Source organism: Lotus japonicus, chromosome 2 (assembly GCF_012489685.1).
Source record: "Lotus japonicus ecotype B-129 chromosome 2, LjGifu_v1.2".
NCBI classification, from domain to species: Eukaryota; Viridiplantae; Streptophyta; class Magnoliopsida; order Fabales; family Fabaceae; genus Lotus; species Lotus japonicus.
In genome coordinates this window covers 60,247,078-60,271,756 of record NC_080042.1, presented here as the reverse complement: position 1 = coordinate 60,271,756, position 24,679 = coordinate 60,247,078, and the positions used below count along the sequence as shown (strand labels likewise).

Sequence of the window (24,679 nt, the reverse complement as noted above, 5' to 3'; positions counted from 1 at the left end):
ACATGCCGATATTTAAATTTAATTGTTTTAAATATTAAGTAAAATTAAATTTAAATTAAATTCGTATTAATTTTAATTAAATTATTTTTAAGTTGAAGTATTGATTTAGTATTAAATGTTAAATCTAAATTGAGTGAAAATAAATATTATTAATTTATGTTGTATGGTGGGACACGGGTGGGACCCTTCAAATAGTAATTTAAGAAACCATGGGTTGGAGCAAAATCTGCTTCAGTTTCTTAGGAGTTTCTTAAGTCTGATGTGGCAGTACGGGCCCACAAGAATAGTGCTGAATAGTGCTGAATAGTGTGTTAAGAAACCAGATAAGAATTTTGGGGTTGGAGTTGCTCTAAGAGAACAAGTATGATGACAGTGACAGAGGTAAACAATTTCCTGTAAATTTCCTTTCTTGACTTTACTTGATTTAAATGGTCATCCATTCTTTGTGGGATCACTTCAGCTACAAAAACAAGAATGGGGTCCTATCAAAAAGAAAAATTGAAAAACAAGGAGAGACTAATAAGTTGCGTGACACAATTTTATAACTCTCTTTTAATTCTGTATTTCCAAGCATCACCCTCCTAGATTTTTTTACACTTCTTGTTATCTGATGAAATCGATATTAAAATAAAATAATGGACATGTCAACAAGCCTATATATGGTTTAGTACAAAGCGTGTGTGAAGAGAACAAATTTCCTGTGAGTTTCTACAATAACTGACAGTTTTTTGTCAATAAGTCAGCAAATTTATTACCATATACCAGTGAATACAATGAATCACACTGTTACACGAAACAGACAAGACACAGGAAAATGTATAGAAATTTCGGGCTCCTGCAAGGCTGCAACACGTTGAGAACATAACATTCATTCTCTTTTTATATGGCAATCAGGTTCGTGCTCACTCATACACACCATTCATATTCCACACTTATCATTCCAAGCCTTCTTTTCTCATGGCTTTCCTACCATCATCATCCTCCTCTTCCATCACCTATGCATTCACCTACGATGTGTTCATCAGCTTCAAGGGTTCTGATACCCGCTATGACTTTACCGGCAATCTCTACAAAGCTCTCTATGGTAAGGGAATTCACACTTTTATTGATGACAAGGAGCTTCACAAAGGGGACGAAATCACACCATCACTTGAGAAGGCCATTCAAAACTCCAGGATTTTCATTGTTGTCCTCTCTAAGGACTATGCGTGCTCCTCATTTTGCTTAGATGAACTTTCCAAGATTCTTGACTGCTCTCAGGAAGAGGGTCGTCTTGTTTGGCCAGTTTTTTATGGTGTGGATCCTTCTGATGTGCGAAAGCAAATTGGGACGTTCGGAGAAGCAATGGCCCTGCATACAGAGAGGTTCAAAGATAACAAGGACAAGTTGCAAAAATGGAGGATAGCTCTACAACAAGTAGCTGATTTGTCAGGCTGGCATTTCAAACATGGGTGTGTTTCTTATACTGATTTCCTTGCGTTTTAGATATTGTCTAATTATTACAAAAATTTAGTTATAGTGAATAAGTAATAAAAAAAGGAACATGATGCACTATTATGACTTTACACAAACTTCACTTCTCTTATTGGACAGAGATGGATATGAACACGAGTTTATCGGAAAGATCATTAATGAAGTTTCAAGAAAGATGAATCGTGTTGCTTTACCTATTGTTGATTACCCGATTGGACTAGAGTCACAAGTGCGACAAGTAGTTTCGCTTTTGGATGTTGGGTCTATTAATAGAGTTCACATGGTAGGGATCCATGGAATAGGGGGAATTGGTAAAACGACACTTGCTCTAGCAGTTTACAATTCCATTGCTGACCATTTTGAAGGTTTATGTTTTTTGGAGAATGTTAGAGAAAATTCAAACAAACATGGGTTACTACATCTCCAAAAGACCCTTCTTTTGGCTTTCCTTGGAGAGAAGGAAATTGAGATAACAAGTGTCAAGCATGGAAGTTCAATAATACAACATCGGCTCCAACAAAAAAAGGTTCTTCTGATTCTAGATGATGTTGACAAGAAGGAGCAATTAAATGATATTATTGGAAGACCTAATTGGGTTGGTCCTGGTAGTAGAGTCATCATCACAACCCGAAACCAACAATTGCTAGCATGCCATGGGGTTGAAATAACATACAAAGTGGAAGAGTTGACGAAGGAAGATGCTACCAAATTGTTCACATGGAAAGCTTTTAAAAACCAGGAAGTTAATTCAAGTTATGAGGACTTATTGAACCAAGCATTGAGTTGTGCTTCCGGCCTTCCGTTAGCCTTGGAAGTAATAGGTTCTAACTTGTTTGGAAAAACAAGGGAAGAATGGGTGTCTGCATTAGAACAATATAGGAGGATTCCACTTGAAGATATCCAAAAGATACTTGAAGTGAGCTTTGATGCTTTGGAGGAAGAAGAGAAGAATGTTTTCCTAGACATTGCTTGTTGCTTCAAAGGATATGAATTGGGAGTGGTCAAGGACTTACTTTGTGCTCATTATGGTTTCTGCATAGCAAATCACATTAAGGTGTTGGTTCAAAAGTCTCTCATAACGATTACTCCGTATTTGAGTGAATTGACACTACATGACTTAATTGAGGATATGGGTAAAGAAATCGTGCGACAAGAATCACCTAAAGATCCCGGAAGCCGCAGTAGGCTATGGTCTCTTGAAGATATATTTGAAGTTTTGGAAGAAAATACGGTAAGACTAGTTCGGATGATTTGGTTGTTTATCTTTAATCTTTATTTAGCCTTTTTGATTATTCAAAGCTACTAATGTTTATATTACCATTTTCCCTCTTTATAATATTTCCAAGAACTTGTGTTAATGTCCTAACGTATATGTATTCATTTTGATTGATTTGTCTTTTTTTAAGGGAACAAGCAAAATTGAAATGATGCATCTAGATTACCCGTCATTTGAAGAAGTGGATTGGGATGGAGAGGCTTTCAAAGAGATGAAAAAACTGAAAACACTTGTCATTAGAAAAACTCATTTTTCTAAAGGTCCAGAGCATCTTCCAAATAGTTTAAGAGTACTAGAGTGGTGGAAATACCCTTCACAACATTTACCAAGTGATTTCCGTCCAAAGAAACTTTCCATATGCAAATTACCCGAGAGTAGGTTTATGTCATTGGAGTTGCTAAGTTCATCAAAGGCAAGTATGATAATGATTCAATATCCTTGATCTTCTTGTGTATTATACATCACTAATATTCATTTGATTTTTGTTTTCCTATTTTTCTTTTCTTTTTTAGCAGAAGTTCGTGAGTATGAAAGTCTTAAATCTCAATCGGTGTGGATCATTAACACATATACCTGACGTATCTGGTCTCCCAAATTTAGAAGAGCTTTCATTTAAAGATTGTTCAAAATTAATTACGGTTGACTGTTCGGTTGGGTTGTTGGCCAAACTTAAAAGCTTGAATGCTCGTCATTGCTCCCAGCTTAGGAGTTTTCCTCCCCTCAAGCTGCCCTCTCTTGAAGAACTCGGGCTTGAAGGTTGTTCAAGTCTTGAGAGTTTTCCAGAAATATTAGAAGAGATGGAAAATATAAGTAAGCTTGATTTGAGTGGCACTAAAATAAGTAAATATCCACATTCATTTGGAAATCTGACTCGACTTCGATTAATGTGGGTTTATCACTTGCTGCCACCAAGGAGCTTAGACACGATGCCACAACTATTATGGCACACAATCAATCAGCGGCGGATATGGGAAGAGGATAGCGAGAGTGAGAGTGAAGAAGAAGTGATGGATGGTGGAGCTATGGAATTAGTTCCGACATTGTTTCCTAACTTGAATGAAAAAAAGAGTTCCATGCTTTTGCCTTCAAAACTAGAACATCTTTTTCTCTATAAGTGCGACCTGTTAGATGAATATTTAGTATTAGTTCCCTTGTTCTTTCCTAACTTGAAAGAATTACACATAGAGGATTGTCCATCAATCACAGTTGAGCAACTTAGAGAAATTTGTGAGGGGATTTTGCCAAGATTAAACAAGTTAGTTGTATTCGGATGTCCATCCTTGAGTTCCAGTTGTAGAAGCATGTTGGTGAGGCAGGAACTGCATGAGGCTGTAGAAATTGATCTTCAATTGCGAAACTTACAGATTCCAGAGTGGTATGAGCACCAGAACATGGGTCGATCTCCGTCACTTTCTTTCTGGTTTCGTAACAAAGTCCCTCTCATCTTACTATGTATTGCTTCTCCACCTTCGCCAAATATGCCTGACCATGATTATTCATGTGATTATTCACTCAGAGTAAATTCCTTCATCAATGGCTCTAAAGGTGAAAAATTTAGAGTAATTTGGGGTTGTACTCTTCTTAAGAGGCTAAGCAAAGACTACTTTGATACACATATGAGCGAAAGATGCAGGATATCAAAAAATGAGTGGAATCATGTGGAGTTTAGGACTGAAAGGGGCTTTGATTTTGGAATTGGAATCCATGTATTGAAAGAGCAAAACATGCAGGATATCCGATTCATCAATCCTTTAGACTTGAACTTGGCACTTAGAAGGATTACCCCTTGGAGTAAGTCTTGCTTTGGAGTGTATCATGCGAATTCCTTGGAGTAAGTCTTGCTTTGCTTTGCCAAAGAGTTAGATCTGCATGCCTCACAAAACTCATCGTTTTGAGAAAACTTAATTTGAATCATTGCAAGCTTTTTCTAGAAATTAGAAGGATTACCCCTGACTTAAAACATTCTATTCTATGTAAAAGGTCCAACTTCTTACTGCATACACCAAAGATTGTCCCTTCTCGAGGGAACCGATTCAGATTTAATGAAAACCAACATGGATTGACATCTCCAATGACATAGGTACAATATATTTTATCCTTCCTCTCCACCTGTTAAACTTTAGTTGTATTGTTCTTCGCTATCATGTGATTGTGCTTTGATCACAATTAAACTCGGACTAAACCAAGTAACATAGTTAACACTGACAAAAATGGTTTTTATGTAATATGGTATATCATTACCAAATGAGTAACTGCATTTTGATTACTTTTCCTTATTCTAGTGTGCTTTGAGTGTTACTATCACTCTGTTTACTCATCTTTACTAGTCCCTTAACCTTCTCCTGTATATTCTGAACTAGATGGAGCAGTTGTGGACTCGGGAAAAGGCTCTTGTAAAATCTTCACAAGCCCTCTGGTTTCTTAAGATGCAAAATATTCAGGTCCCATGTCCCACTTTATCAAGTGACAAAGTTAGTGGAGACAACTGCACGTAAGAATCTGTGGCCGTAGTTTATCAACAACAATTGATGACTCTTTCACAAAGCATATTGAACAAAGTCAACACATGATGTACTTGGAAGAATTTTATTTGGCTTCTTTAATGTTGGGACTCGTGTTATTTGATGTTCCTAGTTTCCTCTGATAAATCATCAAGCATGGCAAATCGAAATACATTCAATGATGCTTCAGTTTTGTTCCCAATTTGTCTGTAGATGATGCATATCAGCAGACATGAGAACATTGATATGAGAAGCTTCATAGGAGTTCATCATAGTTAAATTATTTTCACTGTTGAATTAGAACCAAAAAAATTGATAAGTTTTAGTCTTGTGCTTTAAAATTCATAATAAGCTTCTTTCTAGATGCATCCATATCAATGAGATTGTGCTTTTCATCTCATGATAAGATCTCAACTCACATGGAAACAAAACAATAAAAGAAAAAGCTGAATCTACTGTTTTTAAGTTGTTTGATATTTTAGGTCCAAAAATCTCCCTAGTCTCCATCCACACTGAATCTACTCTCAAGTCTCAACCCTCTATTCTTTGAACATTTTTATTTTCAAAATTCAAAAAAGAAAGAAAAAGATGGTGTTGATAAAAAAAAGTGTAGTCCTTTTCGAGTACATAGGTTAATCTTCTGTTTCATGGTTGTGCTGTCAACCTCCTTTTCCTTGTTCCTTCACCTACAATGTGTGGAAAGCCCTTAAATATTAATACTCCTTAATCAGCAAAGTGAAAGACTATAACAGATAAATAATATGATAGGACACCAGATATGAGGATTAATGATTCCCTTGATTAGTGGGATTCAGTTCATTAGGGGGGATTTCCTTGATTAGTGGGAAAGGGTTATTAGAGATAATTAGTATTATTGTTATTTTATATATTTAAAATAAATATCTGTAGCCTATGTGGCAGCTAGGTTATTTTAGGTTAATAGGGGTTATATAAGAGGGAGGAGGGGAGGAGAAAGGAGGCATGTTTGCTGGTGAGAATTAGGTTAAGGAGAGAATATCTCTCTGGTAAGGAGTCATAGACTCTGGAGTATTTCCTATTGTAGAGCCTTGTTGACACAGCGGAACGCACAAGGGTTTGCAAACACAAAACCCTAAGTAATAGAAAACCGGAATCCACTAGGATTTGAGAAAATTCTCGTTTTTTTGATTGTCAACAATAAACTGAAATAGGCTATGTCTTACAAGTGCTTAAATAGGAAAAGAAAATATCCTAACAGAAAAATAAATAATATCCTAAAAGATCATAATTAAAAGTAAAAGATCCTAATTGGAAATAAATAAGTTCCTAACAAAAAATAAGTAAGATCATAAATATTCTAACTTAATTAAAGAACATAATAAATCCTAAATTTATTTAAAAATACTAAAAATAATAACTCCCTAATTAACTACTTCTGCATCAGACGGAAACACGCGCAACATCTTCATCAAAACGCGTAGCAAACATGTCTGCGTCAGTCTCCTCCACCGGTAAAGAACTCGACCTCGAGTTCTCTTCTTGATAAAGAGCCTTGTCTGCCTGGTACTCGTGAATATCAGCCACATTGAAAGTTTTAGAGATATTCATATGATCCGGGAGATCCACCACATAAGCATTATCATTGATCTTCCGAGTCACCTTGAATGGTCCGTACTTGCGCGCCTGCAGCTTGTTGTAAGTACCTACTGGGAACCGCTCCTTGCGCAAAAACACCATAACATCATCTCCCTCATTGAAGACCTTAGCCCTCCGGTGTTTATCAGCAGCAGCCTTGTTCCTCTTCCCAGCAGCCTTTATTCTAGCCTTCACAGATTCCTTAACAGCAACAACCTCCTTGGCCATGGTCTCGGCTAATGCACTAACGCCTGTGCCTTAGGAAGCTTTAGTAAATCCACCACATGCCTTGGAACAGCAGTATAAACTACAGAAAAAGGGGACCTTCCGATAGTTGAGTGTACAACACTGTTATAAGTGAACTTTACCTGAGAAAGTGCCACATCCCACTATTTTGGCTTATCCCCACATATGCTCCAAATCATATTCCCCAAGGTCCTGTTGGTAACTTCAGTTTGACCATCAGTCTGCGGATGAGCAGTAGAACTGCGATTTAACTGCGTGCCAAACATCCTCCAAAGAGTGATCCAAAAGTGGCTGAGAAATTTGGTATCCCTGTCTGAAGTAATCGTCAGGGGAACTCCATGAAGGCGCACAACCTCCTTGAAAAACAATTTGGCTATGTTGCTTGCATCAGCAGTCTTCTTGCAGGCAATGAAATGTGTCATCTTGGAGAATCTGTCCACCACCACAAAAACAAAATCCACCCCGCGCTGTGTGCGAGGCAAACCCAGCACAAAATCCATGGCCAGATCTTGCCAGATATCATCAGGGGCAGGTAAAGGCATATAAAGACCAGTATTTTGTGACTGACCTTTGGAAGTCTGACAAATGTAGCACCTCTTGACTATAGTCCCAGCGTCCCTCCTCAAGTGAGGCCAGAAATACCTTCCCTCTAGGCTGGCAATGGTCTTGTCTCTCCCCAAATGACCGTTGAGACCTCCACCATGTAAATCACGAATCAGCTTCTCCCTCAAAGAAGAATGAGGGATACACAATAGATCACCTTTAAAAAGGTAGCCATCACGGATATGAAAATCAGCAGAGGGATGCATAATACTGCACTTGGCCCATAATTCCTTGAAATCAGCATCACCCTCATACAGCTCCTTTAGGCACTCAAAGCCTACAATCTCTTGCGATAAAGTAATAAGCAAAGAAGCTCTCCTACTCAATGCATCTGCCACTTTGTTGAGGACACCCGATTTGTGCTGAATAATGAAAGGGAATTTCTGCAAGAAACTCACCCACCGAGCATGCATCTTGTTGATAACTTTCTGGCTGTGCATGAACTTCAAAGCTTGGTGATCAGTGAACAAAATGAACTCCCTCTGAATCAAGTAATGTTCCCATTGACGGAGGGCTCTAAAAACTGCACAGAATTCCTGATCAGAAGTCACCAAGATTTGAGAAAATTCTCGTTTTTTGATTGTCAACAATAAACTGAAATAGACTATGCCTTACAAGTGCTTAAATAGGAAAAGAAAATATCCTAACAGAAAAATAAATAATATCCTAAAAGATCCTAGTTTAAAGTAAAAGATCCTAATTGAAAATAAATAAGTTCCTAACAAAAAATAAGTAAGATCATAAAGATTCTAACTTAATTAAAGAACATAATAAATCCTAAATTTATTTAAAAATACTAAAAATAATAACTCCCTAATTAACTGCTTCTGCATCAGACGGAAACACGCGCAACGTCTTCATCAAAACGCGCAGCAAGCGTGTCTGCGTCACTTGTGCTCATCTTTTCTTTAATATTCAATAAGAATCGACCTCAGAAATTCTGAGTTCTATCGTAATAGATATGATGAGTGATGTGATTTGAAAAGAAGTGAGAGATAAGAAGAGAAAGATTGTGAAAATGAGATGGAAAGAAAAGGTCATGAGTCAAATTTGGAGGGAGACAAGTCAAGCAAGTTGTAAGGGTGAAATTTTGTTCTCAGCAAATCTATATCTATATACATACAATTCAGAAGCCTTTACAAGAAGGGATTGGATGACGTGTCCCTTTCTTGTGCCAAGCTGATTTTGTTATGATTTTTGTGGTATAATTTGTGGTATCTACACGTGGAGTCACATAATTCATTCCCGATTTTTTTATGGATATGATATGTGTGAATGGCTGGATGTAGTTCTATGATGTGAGAAGTCTTTGCAAGAGCTGAATGTCTGACGTGTCCTTCATCTATGCAAGCTAGGTTTTGTGGAGCTCTTTGATAAAATTTTAGGCATACACGTATAGGATGTTCTAACTTCTAATTATTCATCTGACAAGTTTGACATTTTACAAGGATTGAGGAATGGAGTCAATGCAATGAAGTTTGTGTATAATTCTGGTTTGAAATCTGCATGTGAAATGAACAAAAAGTCATATTTTTTTTTGAGGTCAAATAGGCTTTCATTCATTCAAATTTATCAGAGAGAGAGTCCACTGCCAGGCTGAGAAGAATACCCTCAGGAGGATCTCCCCACCATGAACAGTTTCTGTACAAAACACTATCTGCAGCTAAATAATGAGCCACCCTATTGGTGCTCCTATGCTAAAAAATGAAGAGAAAACTTGAAAAATGTTCAGCTAAAGACAGACAGTCTTCCACTAGCATTTGGATTGTCGGGAACTTGTGGGGGGTTTCAAAGGCTTGAACAAGTTGTTGGCAATCGGTGGAAATGATTAGGTGATCCAGATTCCATTCTCCAACCATATGCAAACACCATCTGAGACACAAAGTTTCTGCCAGCATTGGATCCATCCTGTGATCAACATAATGAGAGGCTGCAGCCTAAAAAGATCCTTTCTCATCCCTAATAACCAAACCAAAGCCTGTACCCTTGCTTCCCGACCACCCAGCATCCATATTAACTTTCAAAGTACCCGGTGGGGGAGCTTTCCAGCAAGGTTGAGGCTTAGCTTGGTCCTTACTACCCTTAGGATCTTGGCAACTCAGCCATTCTGCTCTCAGCTCCTGCGCAATCAACAAGGTCTTCGAGCCATCAGGTTTTGCTTTGTTGAACAAACAGTCATTTCGGGTTTTCCATATGCTCCAGAGAGTCATGACAAGGAGGTCAAAATCATCTTTGGGCAGAAGCTTGTGTAAACTTAAAATCCAAGACCCTACATCTTCACTGACTTCTCCAGTCCTAAGAGCCAAGCTAGAGTTAAACCAAGTAAGCCTCGTCCACTCACAAGACATGAAGATGTGCTTAGCAGTTTCCTCAATATGCTCACCACACAAAAAGCATCCGGGTTCACAAACCACTTTCCTCCTGTTGAGATTCTCTTGGCAGGGGAGAGCGTTATTCACCAATCTAAACACAAAGTGTTGGATCTTTCTGGGAACACCAAGCTTCCACACAAAGCCACAATTGGGATGCCCCTTAGAAGAGGATGCCTCATTCTCAGCTTTTTCCTGGATTAACAGAGAGTAAACAGATTTAACAGAGAAAAAGCCACGTCTATCATGAGCCCAAACCCTGACATCAGCTTTGTCCTTCCATGGCAGAGGAATTTTCAGAATTATCTCAGCCTCCAAACTATGGAAAGTTTTCATCACCAGCTCACTATTCCACCTTCTATTGGGAGCATCAATCAACATTTCAACACAGGCATCTTTGGGTAGCAATTGCATTGGACTCTGAACCATCCCCGAACCCCCACCTAGTAACCAAGCCTCCTCCCAAATGGCCACTGACTTACCATTCCCTATTCTCCATCTGGACCCATGCTGGATAGTGCTCCTTGCTGAGCAGATACTCCTCCAGGAAAAGCTGGGTCTGAAACCCACAGAGGCTTCCATCAAAGAAGATCTAGGAAAATACCTAGCCTTCAAGCACTTAAAGAGCAAGGATTCCTCATTATGGAGCAACCGCCAGACTTGTTTAGCCAGAAGAGCCTCATTAAATAACCGGAGGTCCCTAAAACCTAGGCCACCTCGAAATTTTGGTCTGCAGAGTTTGGACCAGCCCATCCAATGGATCTTCCTCTCATCCTTTTGTTGCCCCCACCAAAAATTCGACATTGAAGCTTCAAGGGAATCACAAACACTAGTTGGGAACTTGAAACAACTCATAATATAGATTGGTACTGCCTGCGCTATGGATTTCAGCAAGATTTCTTTACCAGCTCTAGAAAGGCACTTCTCTTTCCATCCTCTTAGCTTCTTTGCCACTCTCTCCTGAACACACATGAACACACTCTTCTTTGATCTACCAATCACCGTGGGCAAACCAAGGTACTTCTCATGAGTGTCCACAGCCTTTACTTGCATCCTATCCCGGATTGAATTTCTAACAGATTCATGCACATTTTGGCTAAAAGATAACTCAGTTTTATCGAAGTTTACCCGCTGTCCCGAAGCCTCCTCATACCTCTTGATAGTCTCTAGAGCCCGGTCAGCTTCAGTATGATTGGCCCTCATGAAAAGGAGGCTATCGTCCGCAAAAAAGAGATGTGAAATCAGTGGTGCTCCTCTAGCAATTGAGAAACCATGCAGCTGCTTTTGAGATACTTGTTCCTCGATAAGGCCCGCAAAGACTTCAGCACATAAGATGAATAAGTATGGGGACAGAGGGTCTCCTTGACGGAGACCCCTTTGAGGCAAAAACCACTCTCTTGGTTTCCCATTTAGTAATATAGCGTAGCGGACAGAAGTCACACATTTCATGATGAGGGAGACCATAGATTGGGGAAAGTTCATTGCAGTAAGCACCTCCCTTAGGAATACCCATTCGATACGATCGTAAGCCTTTGACATGCCTAGCTTCAAGGCCATCCAACCCTTTTTGCCAGTTTTCTTTTTCTTCATTGCATGGAACACTTCCATCCCAATAAGTGCATTATCAGTAATTAGGCGACCAGAAATGAAAGCACTCTGAGTCTCTCCCACCACCGCAGGCAAAAAAACCTTGAGTCTATTAGCAATGCATTTTGTGATGATTTTCATCAACACATTGCAGAGGCTAATTGGCCTCAGGTCTTTGGGAGCTTGGGGCTTACTGATTTTGGGGATCAGGCAAATAAAAGTATCATTGATATCAGAGACTTCCCTTCCATTATTGAGGACATCAAGCACATGAGTCGTGACCGCCCCTCCCACCACATGCCAGTAATGCTGGTAAAAGAGTGCAGGCAGACCGTCGGGACCTGGGGACTTTAAAGGATGCATTTGGTCTATGGAGAAAGCCACATCATCCTTGGTGAAAGGCATTTCCAAGAAAGTTATCATATCAGGCTTTAACTTGCTTCTAACCCGCGAGCAAGTGTCCTTCACATTGTGAACAGAAGAAGCAGAAAACACTTGCATAAAATGATGTTGTATCACTCTTTCCACAGCCCCATCACCAAATACAACGTCACCATGCTCATTCATTATCTTCTTTATACGGTTGTGAGATTGCCTCTGAGACGCTTTCTTGTGAAAAAACTTCGTATTCTTATCACCCTCACGAAGCCAAACAGCTATGGATCTCTGGCGCCAGTACAATTCCTCATGGAGAAGTAACTCACTATGCTCCTTCTGGATCGCCTTTCGTTTAGCAATGTTTTCAGTAGTTGCAGGAGCCTTTTCTAATTTGGTAAGTTCCTTTTCTTTGGTCCCCAGCTTCCTCTTCACATTGCCCTGCTCCTTACCAAAGAAAGTCAGAACTTCCTGAACAGCACCAATTCTTTCCAAACACCCTGCTCCTGGAGAAAACCAAGCATTACCCACTGCTTCATCACACGCCTCTGTTCTGATCCAAGATTCTTCAAACCTGAAGGGTCTCTCTCTTTCCTGGCCGTGTTCTACCTTTTCAAAATCATTAATGAGAGATACAGCTACCACTGAGTGGTCAGATCCAAATTTGCCCAAATGCTTAACAGAGACAGCAACATTAGAATCTAGAAATTCCTTACTTGCTAAACACCTATCCAATCTCTCTCTGATATTTTGGTCACCCTCCCTGCCATTATCCCAAGGGAAATCTATTCCCGAATATCCCATATCAGCCAGGCCACAATCCTCCATAACCTCCCTAAACTGCCCCATCTGAACCAAATTCGCTAGTCTTCCCCCTGATTTTTCTTTCAGCTCACTGATCAGATTGAAGTCCCCTAGGCAAATCCACTTCCCCATACATTCCTGCTTCAATTTCCTAATCAAATCAATGGTCCTGCATTTCTGATTCTCTTCTGGAAAACCATAGATCCCCGAGAAGAGGAACTTTGCTTCCCAGTCATCAATAACCTCAGCTGAAATATGGTTGTTGGAGAAAGACAACAACTGCACATCAATAGAATTCCTCCACAAAAGTCCTACACCCCCTGCTCGTCCTCTACCATAGCACCCAACTGCAACACCATTTTCAAAACCCACCCTCTTTTTTATTTTTTCCATTTCTTTTACTGTACTTCTAGTTTCCATAAGAAACACTAAATGAGGATTTTCTTTACATAAGAGCCTTGACAAGGCTCGAACTGCCTGTGGATTCCCCAATCCACGGCAGTTCCAAGCTAGGATTTTCATAATTCTCGGTGGGGCTGAGCAACAGCCTCCACCGCTTGTGCAGAGCACACTTTCTTCTTTAGACTTGTTCCCTCAGGAAGCTCATCTGTCAACATAGGATCATCCCACTCCACTGCCTTCCTTTTAGAGACAACTTCCTCCCTCTCCCCCTGAGCAGCTGGAGCCACCCCTCTAGTTGCCTTCTTCCACTTCTTACCCCCAGGATTGCCTCTCTTCACAACTTTCTTCTCCTCAGACACAACCTTAGACACAATAGTCTTCACTGGAGACTCAATTTTCTTGGAAGACTCCACAGATTGCAAAGTGTTCTCCACATCCGCAAGGACCAAACCATTTCCTCTCTGTGGGATCACCCTTGGGGATTCCAACAGCCTCGCATTTTCTTTGTCCTCATCGATAACAGTGGCCACTGCTAGCAGATCTGCATTCTGCACCACATTGACCTTAGATAGTCCTGAAACCAGAGAGTCCACCAGTTCTGAGTGTTTCCCACCCAACCTTGATTCAGGAACAAGGATCGCATCCTCCACCACCTCAGGATCCTTCTCCTTCTCCGTCCCATGGACAGGGGCAACTTTGACGCCCGAGTTAGATGGCATACCGCGAACTCCCGATACCACATTGGGCCGCAACGGCGGAGCACGCAGCCACGACCCAAAGGGGAAGTCATGAACCTCATCCTCAGCCTCATCACCAGCAAAATCATCACAGTCTTTCAACACATGATCAAAAGCCCCACAACTATAGCAGAAATTCCCCAACCGTTCATATTGAAACCACACCTTCACCGGATCCTTACCTGATCTGGCGATCAAAGTGCCTCTCCGGATCGGGACCTGAATATTGACTCTCGCTCTTACTCTTAGGAACGGTCCCAGTCTCCGATCATCAGATCTGTCCCATCCAATGAAACCACCCAAGAAGTCACCGATCGAGACTGCAACAGCCTCCTTCCTCAGGCCCAACGGTAGATCGTGAACCCTAACCCAGAACGCGGCTCGAACCAGAGGAACTTCCGCCGGGATCGAGTCTGGATCCAAGATCTGAAGCACCACCAGAGACTTGTCAAAATTCCACGGACCTTGTTTAAGGACCCCTTCACGATCCTTCTCGCTGAAGAATCGAAAGACGTATAGATTCGATCCCACCTCACGGATCTCAACTCCATTCTTCACCTTCCAGATCTGCGCCAGCAGCGTCTTGAAAGCTCGAACATTGTATGAGTTCTGAGTAAGAACCTTGCCTACGAGCCAGAACTCCTTAGGCAAACTTGCAGCGACCTCCTCTTCGTCAAAGGAGACCTGAAGAAGAGATGTTTCCTCACCTTGTAGAATAACGTTTTTTCCTCGATCCATGGTGGACCAAAGCTTTTATGGATAACTACTGACACACACCGATTAACAGGGAAAAGTAGAAAGGACAAAATAGAAAACAGTAAAAAACCACCCACTTAGGGGTGAGGAAACCAAGAAGAACTTGGGGAAAAAGGCTCACACTCCAACATCCTGCCAGAAACCCTAGCAGAGAAAAGGAGGAGAGAGCTTAAATTATTAGTATTAGACTGAACAAAAAGTCATATTGGTTTGTATGTTGTTGAATATATATGTTAGAAACACACTGGAATCATCAGTTTAACATTGTGGCCTTTGAAAATAGGAAGCGGTGTCATCTGAATTCAGAAAATTCACGTGGCCTTTGACAATGCCCCTGCTTCCATTGGCGGCGAGTATGCATGCGATGCACTGAGAAGGTTTGAATCGATATCTCATATCCCTCCTCTTCATTTTGAAGCCCCATTCCCCTCTCTCTGTTTCTATTTCGTTGTCGTTTATTGTGGTAGTATCCCTAACAGAAGCGTCGCAATCCTGGGTGATAACTGTGCCTTGTCCTCACAGAAGCGTATGATATTCGAGGGATATTCACGGTGGCCGGATTGTGGTGTCGAACATGCAAGGAGATAAAGGTCTTGGAAATCAGAAATCGCTGCTCTGTCTTCTCTGTCATGGGTCTCAAAAAGATCGTACAGGCCTCTGAGATTTGTTGCATTGCCATGTTCTGTTTTGATTTGAGAGTAAACTCAGGGGCTAATTTGCTTCTTACTTTTGGTTTGAGGTTTTAGTTCTGAATGGTTGTGAATTTTGTTTTGCATGTGAGAATTATGTTTGAGGAGCCTGAATCTGGGGTTAGAGTTGTCAAGCTCACACATATTGATGTGCCTGAAGAAGAGAGGTTAGTGTTTGCTTACTTTGGGTTTGTTTGATGTAATTGGATTTTTTTTTTGGACAATTGAGTAACTGAGGTTATTACTTGATTAGGGAGGTACGAGAATTTCAAAGCGATTGAGAACACTTCCAAAGGAATAACAGTTTGGCCATGGATGCTTGAAGTTGAGGGCGACACGGGTTTTTTGGGAGAGATAGCTGCTGTGTTTAATGTCCATTTGAGTTTGTTATTGTGCTCATTTAGGTTGAACCCTATAATAATATTTAGAATGCTGATGAATCTGTTGTCATTTAAATTGGCATTAGTTTTGACTTTTACAGCTTATTTTGTTCCAGTTCTTTCTTTTCTTTTAGGTACCAAACATGCCCCTAAAGAAATAATATAAACTTTGATCACGAGATAGTTTCAGGATGAGGTGAAGAAAGGGGTTAGCAAAATTACCCAACTTCATGTCATAAGAAACTGACAATGGTCCAAGCTGGTGGGTCAAGCTATCTATTATCTATCTATTTATAAATAATATAGTAATTCTCAAGCGCGCAATTAAGCGCTGACAACTCATATTTTTTTACTCACCTATATTTGCCACATCTGATAATTAGCTGACGTGTCATCAATTTCCTTATTTCTTTCCCACACTCTGATTTCCAACCCTTTGAACCCATCTATCACAGTTACTACTAGATCCTGAGTCCTGACCCCTCACACTCATTCTTTCGGTTTCTCATTCTTTGAACCCATTCATTAGAGAATAAAGGGCTTTTCTAACGCTCCCCCGTTCATAATTGTATTCTACGGTTTTGGCTTCCTTGCTGTTAGAAAAGAACAAAAGAGGGATGATATATAATTGTTCGACCTCCGCCAACTATGTTGTTGCTGTTCCGTCCGTTCCACTCTTACGCTCTGCTCCTCAACTCGCATGCTAAAGGATTTCGAGTCCTTTGCCATCAATCGCCATTTGAGGTCAGTTTTCTCCATCCTCCTTTCAACTATTATGTTCTACTTCTTCCAATTACAGAGATCTGCTCATTGCACAGCTAAACCGCATGTTTCCGAGGCTCGCTCATGGCTAGGTAATCAAACCATTTGTTTGATTAGTTTACTCACTCCTTCCTGTTTATGTTTCTTTGAAGTGGATTTATGCAAAATTTAGTTATTTGGCACAACAAACACCTTTCACATTGACTAATAAAGTGAAGCTTTTACTCTTCAGAGTACAAAAGAGAAATTGGGACAAGGTGCACCGTGCATGTTCCACGGTAGGAACACACTACTTTATTTTTCAATGATCATTTGTTATATTTTCATGTATTCATTCTTATTTTCTAAACGATTTTCAAGAGTGCTTAAGGTTGAATAAATAGGATGGTAATGGTTGCTAGCTAAGACCCATTTTCCTTTGCATGAATGACATTATGAATAAGATCTGAATTTACAAAGTGATATGTGTTCTATTATTCTGCATGTATAACAAAAAACTATGAATCTCAAAAGTCACGAGTCATTTTTCTTTTTGAAGTATGATTTATTTCCTGTTTCTTAATACTTACTCAAACCTACTGTATCTTTTGCTTTTGCTTTTCTTTGCAGCTGATGCTATCTTTTACAAGGTATGAGTGTGTTTTTTCATTTTCTTTTCATGCTAATGAATACATCCATCCATTTGGTTAAGAATAAAACTACCTCAGTCCCATCCAAAATATATATTAAGTGAAGGTTTGACATGTTTCTTATATTTACCTGTTAGAAATGTGTTCTATGCTTCTTTTTATAGTATCAATTTAACCTGAAGCTTCACAGTGATTTGCGAAAATTGGTCGTGCAGAATTCAGTTATCAGGTTTTCCTTTCATGTATTTCTTCCTGCAATATTTTGGAATGATTATCTCCTCAAATTACAATAATTTGAACTTTCTTTCTGCTGTAGAAAAATGTTCACTGCAAGACTATTTTGAATTTCGAATTCAGTGTTTCCTTTTGTCTGGAAGTTAACTTATACCAAAATGACTAGATATTTTTTCTACCTATACTTTGAAGTGGATGAAAAAGTGCATAGCTCGCTATATCAAATTAAGCCACAATCTTTCTAATAAGAATGTTACCCAAATTATTCAGTTTTTCCATTCTTAGATTTGCAAAGATGATGCAATCACAGTCAGCAATCTACTGTGAAAGGCATACCAATGGTACAATGTACATGTATGATGAATTGATGATCAGGTACAGGTCTGATGAAATTCTGTCGCCTACTCTGGGCTTTGGTCTATTTCATTATAGATTCATGAAGAAATGAACTTGTGTGGAAGAGAGCCTGATTGCATATGTGTTCCATAGTTAATTGTTTATTTCAACTTTTTAGATAATTTTATTCAATGTATATATTTCTGGTACTTTTTCACAGCTTCTGTTAACCAACCTCTCCAATGACATCTTGTGTACATGATAAAAGCAAGTTTAGGAGATTCATCAAACTGCTCAAATTTCACAGTAGGACATGTATACACTATTTGTTCTAAGATTTCGACTTGTATGTGTATTGTTAATATCTTGACTATTTTTAAGATGAATCTTTTTTAAATATTAGATACTGATTCTTGGGGTATTCTCATCTCCAATGAAACTTTATTTTATTGTAATGTTACAAGCCATTTAAGTGACAGGAGATTAAAAGGAATCAAATCTGAAACCATTCTAAAACTTTTTAAAAATAATACTGTAGAAGTGTATAACATTTTCTCTATTCTGCACAACCACTTTGAATGCTGGTGCAGAGTAAGAGAAAGGAAATATACCTCCTGACCATGAATGTGGAAAAGTAGATTACAACCACTGCAAGTTAATGACTAGAAAATGTTTTCTTTTTAGATTATTGTTGATATGTTTAGATGGAAATATGAGAAAAATTGGGGTCTACTTGGTTGATTAGTAACTATGATGCCCGATAATAGCCTATTTCAAAAGTTTAGAAAGATAGGTTAATATAACACTTTTGATTCTAGCAAAATCACGATGAATTATTCCGCCTCGCATCGCGCGGGTTTGAGTCTAGTAATATAGTAATGCTGAAGCGCGCAATGTGGCGCTGCCACATCAACGTTTATTCCTCTAACAAAAGAGCCCACATCAGCAATTTTAATGACGTGTCATAATGTAATTTCTGAAGGATGGAACAGAGCTAGAGATCCACACACACAGAATAGAAGATCGACAGACACAAAATAGAACTACAGATCAACCCCGTAAAAACCTTATTTTCATCTTCCCCAATCCTCTTGGTCGAGAACCTCACGGTTCGTCAGCCTGCAACTACGACGATGGCGACACAACCACTTCTTCCTCCCGTGATACAGGCTTCATGAACCAACCATGGCTGCCCCCTTTTCCTGACAACGGGCGAGGAAGCGACGCAGACTCTTCTCCCTTCTCCCGCGACTATGTCAACGGTGACAAGTTAATTCCGACACTATCCTTCTTCTTTCGCTTCCCCTCCCGTGAGTTAGTGTTCGGGAACTATGTATATTTCGCTGTGCAGTTTCATCTCCGCTGAGCCCAGCACCCTGTCCCCTTCAATTTTCGATGGCCAATTGCTCCAGGAGCAATATCAGAGTCCAACTTCGATGGATATCATGGAAACGACAAAGGTAATCTTTCCCCTTCATTTTCAATTCTTATTTTTGTTTTGTTTCATCTTACTAGGATACAATACAGCTGCTGGATTGAGGGAACATATTTTACTTGTAAAAATTGCAGTTTTCCCTTTAGTCATCCAAGTCCTTTAGTAAATTGGGATTATGTGGATCATTACCTACATCTACATAAAAGTAAATATTGATCTATGACTAAAAGAGGCAGTGAGGAGGATTGATATAACTTAAGTGAGGAGGATTGATACAAATTTTCTATATTATTGAAAAACTATATTTGCTGCAGGTTGCAGAAACAACATTTTTACAAGATGGGAGAAAGGTTTGGGAAATTAATGTTTCTGCCTTTATATGAATCACTATGCTTTGGACCTTATAAGTTCTTTGAACAGTTTGGTCAAACTTAGCTTCTTCTATGTTATATCTCACCTGGTATGTTATTTGTGTCCTTTGCCATTTGAGAAATTTAGATTGCAAATCTTGCTCTGTTTCATTTGTCTTTTGCATGATATTTACCTATGACACCATTTCCCTATTAGCACGGCTCAAGCTTTTGTTTTTTAATAAATATTTGGTCCTCTACTTGCACTCTTCATCATTTGAGAGCAATTAATACCACCCCAGCATGAACTAAAGATTAATTTCTTTCTCTATGTTTTTTTCACAAATGGAAAATAGCAACTAATCAAGGGCTCCCTGATCCGATTGTGGTCAAAATGCTTCTCATTAGAAGTTGAACTAATATTGGATGCTATTATTAAATATTTCATATGATGTCCATCATAATCATAGGTTCAGGATTTGAATCATATATTACTATTTATAATAGGCAGAACAATGCATTCCCCCTTTGCTTTTAGCTGCGCAGATGCCAAGTTGTAATCAATCATATCTCTTCCAAGGTGCTGAACCTGGTCCTCCCTACACCATGAGATCATCTCATTACAAATGCTGCTAAATTTAATTTATATCTATACATACATCAGAAGTCATTTTAAACTGATTAATAACATCTTAAATTTGCATCTATTTCTAAAAATATCCTATTTGCAGGTAAAATGGTTCTACTGGATAAATTACTTTCCAAACTAAAAGAACGGGATTCCAGGGCACTTAAATTTACACAGGTCGGTTCTATATAAGAATTAGAATCTTTTCAGATGGATATCAATAACTTATTTTACCTGGTGTATTTGTTTCAATTCTAGCTTATTTTATATCTCTTCTACAGATGACTAGGCTGTTAGATTTAATTGAAGATTATTTAATGTTTCAAGGATACCAATATTCCTGCATTGATGACAATACTGATGGAGAACATCGGAAAGCTTCCATGGCTGTTTTTGTTGCCATTAATCTTGCTACTGCTGACATTGTCATTCACGTGCCATGCACGGGTAATTAGGTGGTTTGGGCATGTATGGAATTGAGCATCATGTATTCGATAGAGTTGTTGGCCAAATTGGAAGTAAGGGACCAAATGCCCTGCAGACCTACACACTTCCGAGACTGGACAAGTCCAGGTACTACCACATGTCCAGGATTTTTTGAGAAACCCATGAGAACAATCCAGAAACAAAAACCAACTTAAGGATTTATCTGAGTTGTGACATATCAAGGAATATAGGAATTTAGTAGTAAGTTTGTTATTGTAGTGATGATTCAAAAGTTTCCTTTTTGCTGATTTCTCTGCCTCCCTATGACAAATCCCACCTTCTACATTTCCTCTGAAAATCATCTCTTAATCTAACAATGAAAAAAACTTGTAGAAGCACCATTAAGAAGAGCTGACCAGATGAAGGAGATATATGATAGACAAATAGTTGAGGGGGATAAAAAAGAAATTATAAGTCAAACAACTAAGATATTTAGAGGTACATGATAGGGAATTATTGCACCCCATGAACCATGTAGCCAACCTCACGTGGCTACATTATAAGTGTCAAAATATATATGTCGACCTGCACTATGGCTAGGTCGGTTCTATATAAGAATTAGAATCCTTTCAAATGGCTGTCAATAACTTATTTTTCCTGCTGTATTTGTTTCAATTCTAGCTTATTGTATATCTCTTCTTCATATGACTAGGCTATTATATATACTTGAAGATTATTTAATGTTTCATGGATACCAACATTCCCGCATAGAAGACAATATTGATGGAGAACATCGTCATGCTTCCATTGCTGTTTTTGTTGCCATTAATCTTGCTACTGCTGACATTGACATTCTTTATCACAGTGACTGGTGAGTATTTCACTTATGTCAGCACCCTTCCGATTTAGATTATTGCCTTATGTACACAACTAATTGTTCGTTCATAATTGGTGGTGTTAAAACGAGAACCAACAGGTTGACCTATAAGCTCAAGATCAGGCTCATAGGATTCGCCAGAAGAAAGAAGTTGAAGTTTACATATTCTGCTCAGAGGTGTGTGATTTTATACTTATTTTGCTCATTATTAGGTATGTTTCTAATATTATAATTCTATCTAGAAGTATGGATACAAGCACTGTACATAAATAATATAATTCAAAGATTTAAGTATTGAAGGAATCCAAAAAGCGTTGTGTTTGACAACTATTTTAAAGTGTTGGTGCCTCCTATTTCCTGCTTTCATTTTGTGTCAATATCTCATATCATGGTAATTGCACAGTATACGATTGAGGAAAAAGTCATTGAAAGGGCTTAAAAAAAGCAAAGTAACTTTGAATTAATCCTTCTGAAACCTTCCTTATGATTTAAGAGTAAACTAATGCACATGTCACACTCTTACTCATACATTAATTTTGGTGTGGAGATACATCATACATCTAACCTCCAACTTTTTCTTTCTCTTTATGTTTATTGAAAGTTCTATGTTAGAGTGACGTGTTACATGCTCAAAACCACAAGTTCTAGCTCAGGCTTGGCTATTCAATATTTGCTCACAACAAATATCATCGGATGAAGAAGAACCTTTGGTGTTTAAAAAGAAAAAAAAAAGCTAGCATTGGAAAAGTCGAGACAGCGTGCATCATTTGATCAATAAGAAATCAACGGCACAAATGACATTACTTCAGCAGATGAAGAACAAATTTTGATTCAAACCCTGAGGACAAACACATCTAAGAGAACCAAAGTTAGCAATACAAACACCACAAGGAAGCCAAAAAGAAGACAAAAAAAATAGAGAGTAATTCCATGTGTAGCTTATATTTCATTTCCTACAATTTACGTCATGTATTTGACTATTTTATTTCAAAATCAAAAGCTTATTTTAATTACATCATGCTCTTAGTTCAAAATAATGGTTACATTAAATTTGACAATAACCACTCATTAGTGAATTGAAAAAAAAAAACCCAATAATACATAGGCTATGTTTGGCATGCCATTTCAGCTAGCTTATAGCTTATTTGACTAGCTTAAAACTTATTTGACTAGCTTAAAAGCTCTTCAAAAGTGTTTGGTGAAGGAGCTTATTTTAGTAGCTTAAAGCTTTAAGCTATAAGCTATCTCAGGTAGCTTATAGCTTAAAGCTTATAGCTTATTAAATTTATTCTCATTTTTATCCTTATTATTTTATTAAAATTCTACCATTACCCTTATATATTTATAAAAACACTAAACTTATTTTCCCCTCACGCTTACGTATGCAGTTTCCGCCACCATTCCCGTCACACCGCTGCGCACCACAAGTATTATAAATATTATATTAATAAAAATAAATATTATATTTTTAAGATGATATATAACTGTAGCTAATAAAAATATTTAAAGTGATAATAATTTTAATATTAATATCATATTGGTATTAATGTGAAAATAAAGTAATGTTTAATATAAAAATAATTATACAAGTATGTTATTTTATGTCATTTTACAATTTCAGCTTGTTTAACAGTTAGTTCTACCAAACACTTTTGTTTCAATCACGTAGCTTTTCAGCTTTCAGCTATCAGCTTTCAGCTAGTTTATCAGCTTTCAGCTAGCTTATAAGCTTTCAGCTAGCTTTTCAGCTTTCAGTTAGCTTATCAGCTAAACATGTGGCATGTCATTTCAGCTAGCTTATAGCTTATTTGACTAACTTAAAAGCTCTTCAAAAGTGTTTGGTGAAAAAGCTTATTTCAGTAGCTTAAAGCTTTAAGCTATAAACTATCTTAGGTAGCTTATAGCTTAAAGCTTATAACTTATTAAATTTATTATCATTTTTATCCTTGTTATTTTATTAAAATTTCACAATTACCCTTATATATTTATAAAAACACTAAACATATTTTCTCCTCACACTTACGTATGCAGTTTCTGCCACCATTTCCGCCACACCGTTGCGCACCACAAGTATTAAAGTAAAAATTAATATTATATTTTTAAGATGATAAATAACTTGAATTAATAAAAATATTTAAAATAATAATAATTTTTTAATATTAATATTATATAGGTATTAATGTGAAAATAAAGTAATGTTAAATATAAAAATAATTATACAAGTATGTCATTTTATGTCTTTTTACAATTTCAGCTTATTTTACCAAACACTTTTGTTTCAATCACGTAGTTTTTCAGCTTTCAGCTATCAGCTTTCAGCTAGCTTATCAGCTTTCAGCTATCAGCTAGCTTATAAGCTTTCAGCTAGCTTTTCAGCTTTCAGCTAGCTTATCAGCTAAACATGCCAAACATACCCATAGCATGCCATTTCAGCTAGCTTATAGCTTATTTGACTAGCTTAAAACTTATTTGACTAGCTTAAAAGCTCTTCAAAAGTGTTTGGTGAAGAAGCTTATTTTAGTAGCTTAAAGCTTTAAGCTATAAGCTATCTCAGGTAGCTTATAGCTTATTAAATTTATTCTCATTTTTATCCTTATTATTTTATTAAAATTCTACCATTACCCTTATATATTTATAAAAACACCAAACTTATTTTCCCCTCACACTTACGTATACAGTTTCCGCCACCTTTCCCGTCACACCGCTGCGCACCACAAGTATTATAAATATTATATTAATAAAAATAAATATTATATTTTTAAGATGATATATAACCAGTGTTTTAAGACTCGGCTCGGTGGTCGACTCGGTCGAGGTACTGAGTCAATGAGTCACTGGTCAGACCACTGGGTCAACGGGTGGACTGCTTGACTCGGTCTATATTCAAATATTCTAAAAAATATCCATTGCAATTTGAAGTTAAGGTATAAATTTTAAAAAACGCGTGATATAATCAAACAATATCATGGTCTAGTGGTAAAGGTTTCTCTTTTTTCCCTTCTGGTCCTGTGCTCGAATCCTCCTTGCAACACAATTTAAACATATTTCACGTTTTTTCTACTTTTATCAACAACAAAAACAAAACTGATGTTAGAATAATTTAAAAAAAAAGGCCCACTGTAACAAAAAACTGTTGTTAACAGAATTTAAAAAAAATAATGAAAGGCCCACGTGCTAACAGAATTTAGCC

At 38.0% G+C, this 24,679-nt stretch overlaps 2 protein-coding genes across 13 annotated transcripts; both read left to right on the top strand.

The window, feature by feature from the left end:
- Positions 1-690: 690 nt before the first annotated feature.
- LOC130738623 (disease resistance protein RPV1-like) lies at positions 691-5,726 on the top strand. 3 transcript variants are annotated; one of them, XM_057590705.1, is made up of 6 exons: positions 692-1,451; positions 1,594-2,704; positions 2,880-3,161; positions 3,265-4,580; positions 4,730-4,829; positions 5,110-5,726. In XM_057590705.1, exons 1-5 carry the CDS (start codon positions 958-960, stop codon positions 4,827-4,829), a joined length of 3,303 nt encoding a protein of 1,100 aa, XP_057446688.1. In that variant the 5' UTR covers positions 692-957; the 3' UTR covers positions 5,110-5,726. The 3 variants fall into 3 exon arrangements, with proteins under 3 accessions (XP_057446690.1, XP_057446688.1, XP_057446689.1); XM_057590706.1 differs by lacking the exon at positions 4,730-4,829; XM_057590707.1 differs by lacking the exons at positions 4,730-4,829; positions 5,110-5,726 and having other exon boundaries at positions 691-1,451; positions 2,880-3,165; positions 3,265-3,467.
- Positions 5,727-14,857: 9,131 nt separating this feature from the next.
- Positions 14,858-22,502, top strand: LOC130738626 (probable chromatin-remodeling complex ATPase chain). Of its 10 annotated transcripts, XM_057590709.1 has the most exons (14): positions 14,858-15,120; positions 15,223-15,599; positions 15,686-16,556; positions 16,631-16,666; positions 16,807-16,852; positions 17,184-17,203; positions 18,756-19,233; positions 19,523-19,558; positions 20,066-20,138; positions 20,290-20,363; positions 20,642-20,759; positions 21,345-21,483; positions 21,589-21,666; positions 22,143-22,502. In XM_057590709.1, exons 7-14 carry the CDS (start codon positions 19,105-19,107, stop codon positions 22,258-22,260), a joined length of 765 nt encoding a protein of 254 aa, XP_057446692.1. In that variant the 5' UTR covers positions 14,858-15,120; positions 15,223-15,599; positions 15,686-16,556; positions 16,631-16,666; positions 16,807-16,852; positions 17,184-17,203; positions 18,756-19,104; the 3' UTR covers positions 22,261-22,502. The 10 variants fall into 10 exon arrangements, with proteins under 10 accessions (XP_057446692.1, XP_057446698.1, XP_057446695.1 ...); XM_057590715.1 differs by having other exon boundaries at positions 15,686-15,836; positions 15,947-16,666; positions 17,184-19,233; XM_057590712.1 differs by having other exon boundaries at positions 15,686-15,836; positions 15,929-16,666; positions 17,184-19,233.
- Positions 22,503-24,679: the final 2,177 nt, after the last annotated feature.